Raw genomic sequence first — 12,815 nt, 5'->3', positions numbered from 1 at the left:
ACATTTGGGCACGCAAGTGGCTAGTATCGCTAAGGCAAAAGTTGATCCTACTGAATCAGCAATGCATAAGTCTGAACATTTGGATACGTCAGTGGCTAGTACTGATAAGGCAAGAGTTGATCCTACTGAAACAGCAATGCAAAAGTCTGAACATTTGGATACGTCAGTGGCTAGTATCGATAAGACAAGAGTTGACACTACTAAATCAGCAACCCAAAAGTCTGAACAGTTCGATGCTTTAGGGGGCAGTACCACAGATGTAATAGTTGCATCTGAACTAGTTGGAGATGATCCTATGGCTGGTCCTGCAACTCCATTGTCAACAGTTACGGTTACTTCTCTGTTGGATTCGAAGAAGAGGAAAAGAAATAGAACAGGGTCCAAAAAGAAAGCTGAACCTCAGGATGGTTCATCCATGACAGATGCTGAGAAGACTGTCTCAACATCCAGTAAGAGAAAGAAGAAGTCTTGGACTAGTTTGAAGGAAATTGCTGAAAGTCAGAGTAGCAATAGTAGGAAGTTCTCCAATATATCTGTTCCATTTATTCTTTGATTGTGAGAATTGTATTTTGCCCGTAGAGCACCCCCTTTTTTGGGGGTTTTCACGCCGGTGTCCGGAGCTCATATTGGCGCGCTCTAACTAAATTCGAATCACGCACTGCAGGGTCTATTGGGAGTGACACTCCCTAACATATTTTCTCTCGTAAGTTGTAACAGTAGTTACTGTCCAATATTATATGAGTATTTAGTGTACTTTGATAATTGTTTAGTTTCTTTTTGATTTATAATTTTTTTTGGAAAGTTCTTGGTTGTTTAACTAAATGTTTGTCTTTCTACTATATTAGAAGCATGGGTAACAACATGGTATCAACATGTCTGTTTATTGTCATTTTTTAATTTGTCAAGGGAATTTTCGTCATTTCAATCATATCCTTGCTTCCATCTTTACTCCACGTGGTAATGTAGTCATGGCTTTACTGGGCGTGGCATTCATGCCTGCTTCCACCAGCTCCATCTCAGTGCTCTCATGAGTCTCATCTATCCACTGATCAAGAGGAAGATAAAAGCTTCTGCCATATTCTCTGAGTGCAACTTCAATTTTTAGGTAATTTGACACATCTCTTTTCAATTTTTGGCTTTAATTTCTTAGTTCTTCGCATGCTTTCACCTCAATTGTCTTTTGGTTTTAATTTTTCATCAGATATTTTTTTAATTTAGTTTTAAATATATGGGTTGGTTTATATATATTGTGATAATTTTCTCTGGTTTCATCTAATCTCTCAGTTAATAATAATTTCTATGTTCAAGTTTTATGTGTTTATGATTCTATGGCTCTAGAGATTTGTGTAGGCTGCTATGCACGGGTAGAACACTTTGCGTTGTTATCATCACATCTTCTCAACTCTGCTTATAGTTTCTCGATATGTATCTCCTTCACTTTTTGATTGTGTGTTCTACTTAGTGATTGTTGTGCTTTTGGGTCTGATTGTTTGGGTTGAAGTTCTCTTTTATGTGTTCACTTATAACTCTATTGAGTTGAATGTCAGGTGATACTTTCTGCGTTTAAAGAGAAAAGTATACTTATCGTCCTTCAATTTTGTTGATTTTCTATGTGCGAGAAACGAAATCATAGGGTTTCAGTTTTACTTATATTTGCAAATTGATTTTTTGGAGTTCTGTGTGATTTAGGGGAAAAGAAATTAGAGGTTATTTATTAGATTCATAATTTTCATTATACTCTCGGTAAAAGTAAGGGAAAACAAGCATGCTGCTTTTGAATATTTCTCAGCTTTTGCTCTATAGATGTTTGTAAAAGTTCTCCTAAGAAGCAGCCTCTTTCGATTTCAATTTTCTAATGTAGCTTCTTAATTTTTTTAATTATCTGATAATTTGTTGTAAAATGTCACTGAGTTAAAACAGGGGAGGAGGAGTTGGCTATGGATTTTTCCGAGATAGTTAACCACTTTTTCCACCATAAGTCTTGGATTATTAAAGTAGATCTTTATCCTACGGCTAGCAGCTTATGTGAAACTTAATACAAAAGATAGACCAGCTAAAATGAGAAGTGACATGGGAATTAACTACCATTTTCTCAATGAGGATGAGGGGTTTGTGGATCATACATACATTCTTCGAGCTCGAACGAAGTGAAAGGACTGAAAAGAAAAAATAGCCAAACAAGAGTCATTTTAAATGGTTCAAGACTATGCCTTTTTTTTTTTTTTGTGTCTGTGCAAGTTTACCTGGAAGATCAGCACAGTATGTGAGATTCAGGGGTCTCTCTTCAGTGAACATAAACATTAATTTTTTACACTAATCAAGCATCTGCTTAAAGTAATACCAAATATTCTTTAGCTTTTAATTCTTAAAATCTTTTATAATTATCGATACTAAACTGCTGATTTTAAGTTCTTTGTAACAACCTTTTACCCGTGTTGTTGTGACTTCTACTATCAAGTTCTTTTGCTTTCGTGTTCTTACACTTCTGTGAGTTTCTCTTTCATTTCTGACAGTTTTTCTCATGCTTATCAATTGCGACTACTTGCTAGATAATTGTTCACACTTGGCTTCTACATTTTCTTGCTTTATAATTGTTCATTATTTACTTTTGATAAACACTTTACACCATCTTTTGTTTGCCTACACGATGTAAAACTGGTCACTGTTTGTACATGAAATGTGTTGCTTTCTTTAAGGCCACAATCTTTCTATTATCCATATTTCACGCTCTATACACATTGCTATCCATATTAGGACTTATAATTAGTTTAAACTTACATTTAAATTTTAGTTTTGTTTCCTTTTCATTTGGTCTTCTTACCTCTTTATTTTTTTGACTCTTCTTATCAGAATATCACTGCCCGTGAAACTATGTTTAATAAAGCATATGTGTGATACTACTTGAAGCTTAAATTTGTTTTGCCCCACCTTTGTGTGTGATAAAAGATCTCTTTAGACAAGAATTGGGTTTTGTTAGGTATTTAGGTAAAAAACTATTTGAGCCACAAGTGTGTGGTGAATTTCTTGAAAGAAATTACTTTTCGATCAAACTTCTTGAGTCTTCTTTCAAAGCTTGAGGTTTGTTAGATTGTGATTTTATGGCTATACAGTTTGTGGATTCAAGAGTAGTATACTCTGTTTGACAGAGAACTTTTGATCCTTATGGTCCCTCCATGTCGAGGGGTTAAGACTGATCCAAGAAAATCTCTACGCACATATGCCTAACTTCATAACTATTGTTCATCCAAAAAATTCTTCTGATTTGTTACCCCTTAATAAAGTCTGATCGTTACTCAGAAACGTCCCAAATGGATCAAAATTCATATCACTCTGCTCTGCAATACTAAGGTAGAATTCTGACCACTAAATATTGTTGTTGCTTGAAATCCAGACAAATCATGTGTTGATAAGAACATGTTTGCAGCTGTGTAAGTACCCATTTTGGCGTTGCGGGCTGTTCTGTTGATGTGTCTTGTAAAAATGGATTGTAATGGTTAGTTGGTTCCATTACTCGAATTTGATTATAGTTATTCATATTAGAAATTGATTTTAGGCCACTATTTGAAAACAATGTCAATGAATTCTGATTATACAATTTCTCCAAGTAGGAAGAACTGAAGTTGCTTACATTGTTAGAGGTAGTAGGCGATGCTTTTGTTTGTAGGGTTGCTTCGAAAAAAATAACATATTCCAACCACTATTTGGATTGTTTCTTAATATTGTTCCGGTTTTTGATTTTCTTGAAAGGCATTGAAAGATGGCAATGGCGATGACAATGTGAAAGTGTCGTAGCTGCTAATGTTGTTTGCAGCAGTATTAGGCATGAGTTGTACTGATTTTGTTTGTGGGGTTGCTTAGAATTCGAAATACCAACCATTTCTTGAAGAAGCCTTACAGGTAATATAATACATTCGTTCCATTTCACACCTCTTTTGGTTCTTGTTGTTCTGAAAAGGCGTAAAAAATGTTGATGATCGTTAAAGCCTTATTTAGTACAACTTCCCATCTTTTTGGCTGAACTTGAATCCAGTGTGGGCTTTTGTTTCTCCTTGATCTATTCTTTTTTAGTTTCTTTATAGTTCAGTTCTTTTGCTTTCTCTGCAGCAGGTTGTTACTTCTGATCTGACTATCCTGTCTTTTGCTCTCTGTTGTGGTTTGTATATTTCTACATTTGTATAGTTTTCAGGGTGTGGTAAGTTTTGCTCTTCTACGGTTTTTTCTTATAAATTACTTATGTGTACATATTGTAGTTTTACCTAACTTTTTGTTTGTGACAAGTGACTACATATAAACATATATACACATTAATCAATTTTGCACTCAATTCAAACTTTCGTATTCTTTTCATGCCTTATTCCTTACTCCTTAGAAATATCTAGTACAAAAAATAGAAAAGTTGCATAGATGTCTTGTAGGAATCATAAATGATTAAGATTGGAAAAAAACATGCTAATAAAAGGGCTAGAAAATGCGGATTATATAGACTATTGCCACCTGACAAGAAAAATCTCCTTAAATGTGACAATGAGCAAACATAGTTGAATTAAGGTTTTTTCTGTGACAGTGAAACAGAATTGGGGATTTTTTTATAAAGAAGAACAATTAGTATCTCTGGTTTGATTCGGAGGGATAATATGTATCTCTGCAGGAGAACAATTATGTTCCATGTCTCGAAGAACTGGTTGTACGATATGGAAGATTAGCAAAGGATTAAATTAGCATTCTGACTATATTGTCATTTTTAAATATTTCATCTATTAACATACAAGTTCTCTCATGTGTCTATAAGCTTAAGCCTTTGGGTGGTTTTTCATTACCGTGGCTCTGAAAATCCATCAGGTAGTTGTAGAAAGCCACCATGTAGTTGTAGAAACTCCACGACTTCTTCAGTTTTTATTCAATCTTTTATCTTTAATTTTCTTTTGTTTTCCTTAATCTTCTTAGGTGATGGTATATTTTCAGATTAGCTTCTCTTGATGTATTTATCAAAGCTATATGATCCTGTTTTTCTGAAACGACTTATGTAATCTTCTCAATATTTTTTGCTTTGTTTTGTTTCACCTTCGTTGTTTCAGTACTGCTATCATATTATCTCCATCAACAATACAACAAAGCGGAAATATACTTGATAGTTTTCTGTTTAAAAATAAATAGTTGATCACCTACATTGAAAACAGCAATAGCAATAGCAATAGCAATAGCAAATGCATTTGCTGATAGAATAGATTGATACAAAATTTATATATGTAAACCGTTAATTCGCTCGTATGTTTATATCTTGGGTTGAAATAACTTTATGGCATTTAAGTCTTGCTAATATGAAGGGAGGATATCACAAATCAAATACATGCATTATAATCTTTTGTTACAGTTGACAGATATAATTTTTATCGCAAATTGTAGTGTGAAGTCTTATTCACACACTCTTTTTTCTCTAATTTCAATTACTACATCATTATTGAGCTCACTAACTATTATAATTGAACCAGTAAGATCTGTATGAGAGGTGAAATTGATATGATTCACGATGTCGTTATAGAGGTTGTATAAGTGTTTATATTGATCTTAAGCTCGATTTATTTGTAGATTTCATTGGATACATAAAAATTATTGAACATCATTGTAATTATTTCTTGTCACAGTGTCGTCGTTGCCGTGGATCTTCTATTTGTAAGCTCAAATTTGATTCTGATTTGCTTTCCAATTTGATTATTCTTAAATTTTCTTTTCCCCCAAGCTAATGTTATATTCTTTGTTGCTTGCAGTCTTCTATTTGCAGGTTACTTTGTCAGGAGAAAAAAATCAACTACTTCCTCCTCAGAGGTCTTCATCACATGTATAGGATGTCTCAAAATACTCATTTCAAAGTAAGCTATACATTAATCATCTTATCTTAAATATGATTGCATATTATAACATATTTGGTCATCCATGATTCCCTGGCTTGCAGCAAAATGTGAACTTCTCTCTCTCTCTCTGTAAAACAATAGCTATTATATATAGTAATGGTTGCTCTAGCCGGAACAAAAGGTTGCATCACATACCCCGACATTTTCAGATCCATCCTATCCACCTGGTAATTGTAAATCTCATTTTTGTACTTTTGGCCTCTAAACACAACATTTTTCTTTGGTCTCTCTTTTTCTACTTCTTTTCTCTTTCCAAATTTCAACTTTGCATATGCTGTTATGTCTCCCTTTTTTTTTAATTCTATTTTTCTGTCAACCTTCAGTTATTCTATGACAAACATATAGATATTAAGAAGAAAAAAAATTAGATATTTTATTTTACACGGGTATTGTATCTATAAGAATTATCCATTTTTCTATGGTTTTATGTAGACTTGCTTAGACATTCTTATATTTCAGGAAGGAAAAACATAGAATGTTGTAGTTGTAAATATAATTCTCCTTCTCGCTGCTAAGTTACCAATTTCAAAAAAAAAAAAAAATTCTCCTTCTCGCTGCTAGAACATACAATAATTCTTCTATGCATATGAAATTTAACATTTTTTGGTTTCTTGGAAGAGGATTTTTCGAGTGCTTTATTTTGTTGCTTAGTGGATATTGGTAACAATATCTAGGTGGTTCATAAGTCTCAAAATCGTTGTACTATTGTCTCATCTGATTACATACTCTGTAGTTTTATATGCACTTGTTTTCATAATTGTGATTGCTTTTGTTTCTTTTGTCTTTTGGGTCCTCTCTATTCCTTTCAAAGGTTAAGTCATGATAAATATATTGTGTGACAAATTAGTTTCTATTTTTTGAGTGATGCTATTCTTTGTTTATTTTATTTGTAGGTTGTGCTTGCTACTTCACTTCAAAGATGGTGACACAAATGAGTTGTTTTTAACAAAAAAATATGGATTACATGTGTCAGAGAAATTTAATCAGATGTTCTAGATTATAAGAGGGATGTTTTCAGGAAATTTTATAAATTGAAGTTTTTGATGGCAGGAGGGACACATTGTGGTGTTTTTCGTTAGTTGAAAAAATTGGTTATTTTTGTGGAAAGTGAAAAAACGTATGGCGTTCCGCTTGTTTCTTCACAACTATTACAATATTGTGTTCCTCTTTTGTATAAATAGGCGTGGATATATTCTTTTTAAAATTTTCAGATACTTTTATTATCAAGTTATATGTGCACTAGACCTTTCTAGCACCAAAGTCATCTCGCTATTTAGAGAGCTTTATTTTGTCCATGTGAATTCTTGTTGATTTGTAATTTTTTTACCATTTTTTGTGTTACAAGGATGGCAACTTTTTTAGCCAATTCGGGGAATAAAAACACAAATTAAGCCATTCATCTATTAGAATATCTGAATATATGTTATTTAATTTCGTCGTTTGAGACAAACAAATGAAGAATATGTGGACTTCCATTGTTGGGCCTGTAATACCCTATAATTTAAGTTAAGGGCAAATAAGTCATTAGTTATTTTTTTAAAAGAAAAAGAAGAAAGAGATTGGGCTAAAAGCCCTAGGCAGCAGCAACAGCTGTAGTTTTCAGCGAAGAAAAAAAACAGGAGAAACAAACGCTAGTTGCTGCATTTTTGTTTCCAGCGAAGGACCACGAAAGAGAAGAAAGAACGGAAGGGTGAGGGAGAAGAAGGAGAAAAAGACTTATTCGAAGGTTTCGCTTCCAGGTTCGAGGTAAATCATTGTTGCTTTTCTTCTCCTACAGCCCCTCCAAGATTATTAGTTAGGTCATTCAAAGTAGGTGTTGAAATCTAATTACTAAAGGCTAATAATTGGGCAGCAAGGGTTGTACAAACGATAAATCATATATATATATTTCTATCTATTTTATGAGTATCAAGATACATGATTGATCAATGGATTTGGGCATGAGAATACCTATAGATAGAAGTATATTTTATACTACTCCTACTGCCAGATATGCTCCCAGTAGCATTAGTTGGAATTACATTGTAATGCTGGGCTTGAGTTGTTGTTAATTGTAGTAATAGCCAAGAAAATTGTTTGAGCAACCGCAAGATATGAATACTTAGAGCTTTTAACTTGTTGCTGCTGAAATTGAAGGAATATATCGTTACAGAATAAGATACTTTAACATATTGAGAATCAAACCTGAAACTTGAGGGTTGAATATTTTACATAGTTATAGAATTAGCTTAAACATAGAATCTAACTGGAAATTGGTAAGAATGTGATTATAGATTGACCAAAGGGATTCATACGGATTAGTCGAGTTACGAGCTTGGTATTTCAGCACTAGTACTGTGAGTAGTAATCTTACCACAATTTGTATTTCACAAATTTCATGATTTTTACATGGTTTATAAAGTAAATGTGTTATTGAATGTTTTGAACTTGCATGTGGGACAAGTCTTTTACTTGATATGATACTGAAAAGATTATTTGAGATGATTGCATTCTTACAAGATATGATTACTGGTATTGAAAAGGTTTTACACTTATTTGAGAAATAGTATTTTGACAGGTGATTATTAAACTTTGAAATATATGATTTAATAAGATTTAAATGCTCTGTTCAACATGTCAGCTTAGGGTGTTTAAAAATAATTTTGAGGGCAATATGGTCATTCTTTGTTACTTTTTGTTCATTGTTTTGCTTGGGAAGGGGCTTCTTTGTTTTTTTGGATCTTGAAATGACAAAACTATCCTGAACTTCTACTCAATGTCACATAACTCCCACCTTTTGCAATATGATCCCTAAAAGGCATTTTGGTAAATTTGCTAAAAATATTGTTGGCCAAAAACTGATCTCATCGTACTTTCTCTATAATCTTTTTGCACACTTGGACCAATTTGCCCATATCATTATGTATTCTAACCATTTCCAACTGAAAAAAATACTCAACAATGTTAGCTTAACTGTTTCAATTTATACTACTCATTTTTCTTAAAATTCAATCAGACCTGCCTGTCATCAAGGGTATGTATATTCGTCATTCTTGTTAATTTTAGGTTAAACTTGTGCACATTAGCAGCTTGTTGTAGCCTCTTGAGCTATTTCAGCTATCGGAACTAAATTCTTGATTTCCTTCTTCCAATCTGAGATTTTCCCTTTTCCGTGTGGCTTGCTGTTGGAGCTTCCTGTTTCAGTCGACCGATCTGATTTACAATTTGTGAGTTCTCTTTTTGCCTCTTTGTTCGATATTACTTCTCCTTCGAATTTAATTTCTGCTTTTCTTTCCGTAAACTAACATGGGTTTTGAATATGGGGTTTAAGTAAAGCCAACCCAATATAGCTTATATCAGCTTCACGTACCCAAAGGAAGTCGGCGGCGGTTCCCTTTACCGACTCCAGCGACAGCAATAATGGGTAAGAAATCATCGAGGAAGAATGGAGTTGGTAAAGCACCTGGTTCAATTACATTAAGAGAAGAATCAGGTGTGAAGAAGAAACAAACTCATGTTAATGCGAAATCGATGCTGAAATTGGAGCATATAAAAGATATTGCTACTTGGGCTAGTGGCGAAGGTTCCATACCTTCACTTGGTGCGTTTTTTGGGCAGAGATTAGCTGTATCAGCTGAGTCTTTGGGTGTTCCACCTGACCCTTCATTATTTACTTGTCAAAGGTTTGAGCTTTTTATAAAAAATTTTATTTGATTTGTCTTGCATTTATGAATACATACTTTGTTAATTTTGTGATGGGTTGAAAAATGGATATTTGTTCATTAATGGATGTAGGGGTATAGTAAGAGAGATAAGATTAGAGATTAGTATATTCGGGATAAGGTAGGAATGGTTTTGGTGGAGGACAAGATGCGGGAAGCTAGACTGAGATGGTTCAGGCATGGAGATGTAGATGCACAAATGTGTGAAGGTGTGAGAGGTTGACTATGATTGGTTTTAGGAGAGGTGATTAGACCGGATATGACATAGTTTTTAGCTTATTGAGAGCATGACCTTAGATTGGAGCTTGTGGAGGATACAAATTAGTGTAGGAGGTTATAGGACATTACTAGGTAGTTATGTGTTGTATTGCTATCCGTCCATACAAGTAGTTGTAATTTCTGTTACTATCTTTTGTTTCTTGTACATTGATTATCGTATTATTTTGTTGTACTGTTCAGAATGCTTTGTTATGCTTTCACTTTAGTTTATTCTCATTCTGGACTGCTCTGCACTGTTTTCTCAAGTCTATTGGAAACAACCTTTGTATCCTAATATAGGGGTCAGGACAAGGTTTGCCGGCACTCTACCCTCCTAGACCTCACTTTTTTATATTGTACGAACCAGTGTAGAAACGACGTTCAATGATGAATTGCACCGGATCACACACCTCAGGATCTCTCCGGCGCTAAGCATGTTGACAACTTTAATTTCTAGGCCATCCTTTAGACGAGGAATATACATGAACACCATGGAGGTTAGGAAAACAGGAACAAGACTAGGCTCCAGAGAAAGGACTGATGATACTGTTCAATTTATCTCTTATCCAGGATACTTTCCCTTCAGGAAATGTCACTCCCGTGAATCGTCCTGAACCAGTTGGCTCGACTACTTGAATAATTTTGAGGTCCTGTGACATCTGATCGGTAAGAAAGGGATATCTTCTTCTGCTTTGTAGCAATATCAGGGTCTTCAACTCCTGCAAGTGCTCTAATAGAAGTTTCAATAATCCTCGTGAAATTGTCAGTGAGTGCTCCATCAAATCTCTCGCCTAAGTGTAACCAGAACATCAAATCCATAACCAACTTCTTTTTTCGATATTTGGGAAATCCTCCAAGTCCAGCGATGCACGTTCCGAAACTCATTGAATAATGGGAGTGTTATCTACTCCTCTCCTTTTTTAATAGCATGCTTTTTTCTGTAGCAGGGTTCAAATTTGTGATGTGTGTCAAACCCACAAATCATGAGCTACACTCTTATAACTAGATCAAAGGCCTAGGGGAAAGCTATAGCCAACTAGTTGGTATCACTCATAAGGGTTTTTTCTTTCACCATGTTCTAAGCTTAGCTAAATCTGCATGGATTTCTAGAGGTTGTACGAATAACTAAATAAAACTACAGAAAACCAAAAAAATAACTTGGTCACATCTTATTTATACCTAGTTGGTATTTTTTATATCTCAGGACTCGGATTCTGGAAGAGCACTCACGTGTTTTTTTAGTACATCACATTTATGTGTTACATAGCTAACTCCTGAGCGCTCAATAAGTTGTTTTTCCTTCTTCTGATTTCTCCTATTTTAAAAATCACAATGTATGTGTGGAGTTGATTTATTCTTCTTAAAAGTTTATACTAATCACTTTGAATTTTGGCCACCTTCATGTTGAATGAGTCATTGTCGACTTTTCATCCTTTTTCTAGGCTTGCTTACTAACTTATAATTGATATTTCACAGGTGTGAATCTATCCTTCAGGCTGGCTACAATTGTACAGCACGGATTGAGAAGAACAAAAGAAAGGCACGAAAGAAATGCAAGACATCCGGTATTCCCCCGAAGAACTCAGTTGTATATGAGTGTCATTTCTGCTCACATCGGAATCTAAAGAGAGGAACCCCAAGAGGCTATATGAAAAGCCTATATCCAGCTAAAACAAAAACTTTAACAGTTGACCCTGCTAAATCAGCAACCCGAAAGGCAAAAGTTGATCCTACTGAATCAGCAATGCAAAGATCTGAACATTTGGGCACGCAAGTGGCTAGTATCGCTAAGGCAAAAGTTGATCCTACTGAATCAGCAATGCATAAGTCTGAACATTTGGATACGTCAGTGGCTAGTACTGATAAGGCAAGAGTTGATCCTACTGAAACAGCAATGCAAAAGTCTGAACATTTGGATACGTCAGTGGCTAGTATCGATAAGACAAGAGTTGACACTACTAAATCAGCAACCCAAAAGTCTGAACAGTTCGATGCTTTAGGGGGCAGTACCACAGATGTAATAGTTGCATCTGAACTAGTTGGAGATGATCCTATGGCTGGTCCTGCAACTCCATTGTCAACAGTTACGGTTACTTCTCTGTTGGATTCGAAGAAGAGGAAAAGAAATAGAACAGGGTCCAAAAAGAAAGCTGAACCTCAGGATGGTTCATCCATGACAGATGCTGAGAAGACTGTCTCAACATCCAGTAAGAGAAAGAAGAAGTCTTGGACTAGTTTGAAGGAAATTGCTGAAAGTCAGAGTAGCAATAGTAGGAAGTTCTCCAATATATCTGTTCCATTTATTCTTTGATTGTGAGAATTGTATTTTGCCCGTAGAGCACCCCCTTTTTTGGGGGTTTTCACGCCGGTGTCCGGAGCTCATATTGGCGCGCTCTAACTAAATTCGAATCGCGCACTGCAGGGTCCATTGGGAGTTACACTCCCTAACATATTTTCTCTCGTAAGTTGTAACAGTAATTACTGTCCAATATTATATGAGTATTTAGTGTACTTTGACAATTGTTTAGTTTCTTTTTGATTTATAATTTTTTTTGAAAAGTTCTTGGTTGTTTAACTAAATGTTCGTCTTTCTACTATATTAGAAGCATGGGTAACAGTATGGTATCAACATGTTTGTTATTGTCATTTTTTAATTTGTCAAGGGAATTTTCGTCTTTTGACACACGCTGAAGCAAGTCATTGATAACTATATTGTCCAACAATTTATTATTATTATTAGGGAGGAATTTGCTTGTTTCTTCCACTCATTTCCTAAAGTTCGAGATCAGGTGGCTATCGTTATATTTTTCAGGGATATGAAGAGGGCTTACAAGAGAGTCCAATAACCAATCTGCAAGATCATTTATTCTATTTGATGAGCTAATCGAATATCACTGCCCGTGAAACTATGTTTAATAAAGCTTATGTGTGATACTACTTGAAGCTT

At 34.7% G+C, this 12,815-nt stretch overlaps 1 protein-coding gene and 1 long non-coding RNA gene across 7 annotated transcripts in view; both read left to right on the top strand.

The window, feature by feature from the left end:
- The window catches only part of LOC125855139 (uncharacterized), a 13,085-nt gene extending 680 nt beyond the window's left edge, over positions 1-12,405 (top strand). Inside the window, exons 2-3 of one of the 2 annotated variants that reach the window (XM_049534822.1) lie at positions 9,382-9,571; positions 11,345-12,405. In XM_049534822.1, the coding sequence (XP_049390779.1) occupies positions 9,382-9,571; positions 11,345-12,179 (1,025 nt within the window). In that variant the 3' untranslated portion in view covers positions 12,180-12,405. The remainder of the gene's footprint in view (positions 1-9,381; positions 9,572-11,344) is intronic. The other variant, XM_049534821.1, reaches the window with a different exon arrangement.
- LOC125855140 (uncharacterized) lies at positions 364-7,113 on the top strand. Of its 5 annotated transcripts, XR_007445460.1 has the most exons (7): positions 364-703; positions 907-1,105; positions 3,748-3,897; positions 5,587-5,670; positions 5,766-5,867; positions 5,951-6,076; positions 6,803-7,113. It is a non-coding gene; the product is annotated as an uncharacterized LOC125855140 (long non-coding RNA). The 5 variants fall into 5 exon arrangements; XR_007445457.1 differs by lacking the exon at positions 5,587-5,670; XR_007445459.1 differs by lacking the exon at positions 6,803-7,113 and adding an exon at positions 6,471-6,785 and having other exon boundaries at positions 3,748-5,670; positions 5,951-6,424.
- Positions 12,406-12,815: the final 410 nt, after the last annotated feature.

Source organism: Solanum stenotomum, chromosome 2 (assembly GCF_019186545.1).
Source record: "Solanum stenotomum isolate F172 chromosome 2, ASM1918654v1, whole genome shotgun sequence".
Classification (NCBI taxonomy): Eukaryota; Viridiplantae; Streptophyta; class Magnoliopsida; order Solanales; family Solanaceae; genus Solanum; species Solanum stenotomum.
The sequence above is the reverse complement of the archived record's forward strand: the minus strand, read 5'-3'. Positions and strand labels throughout refer to the sequence as shown.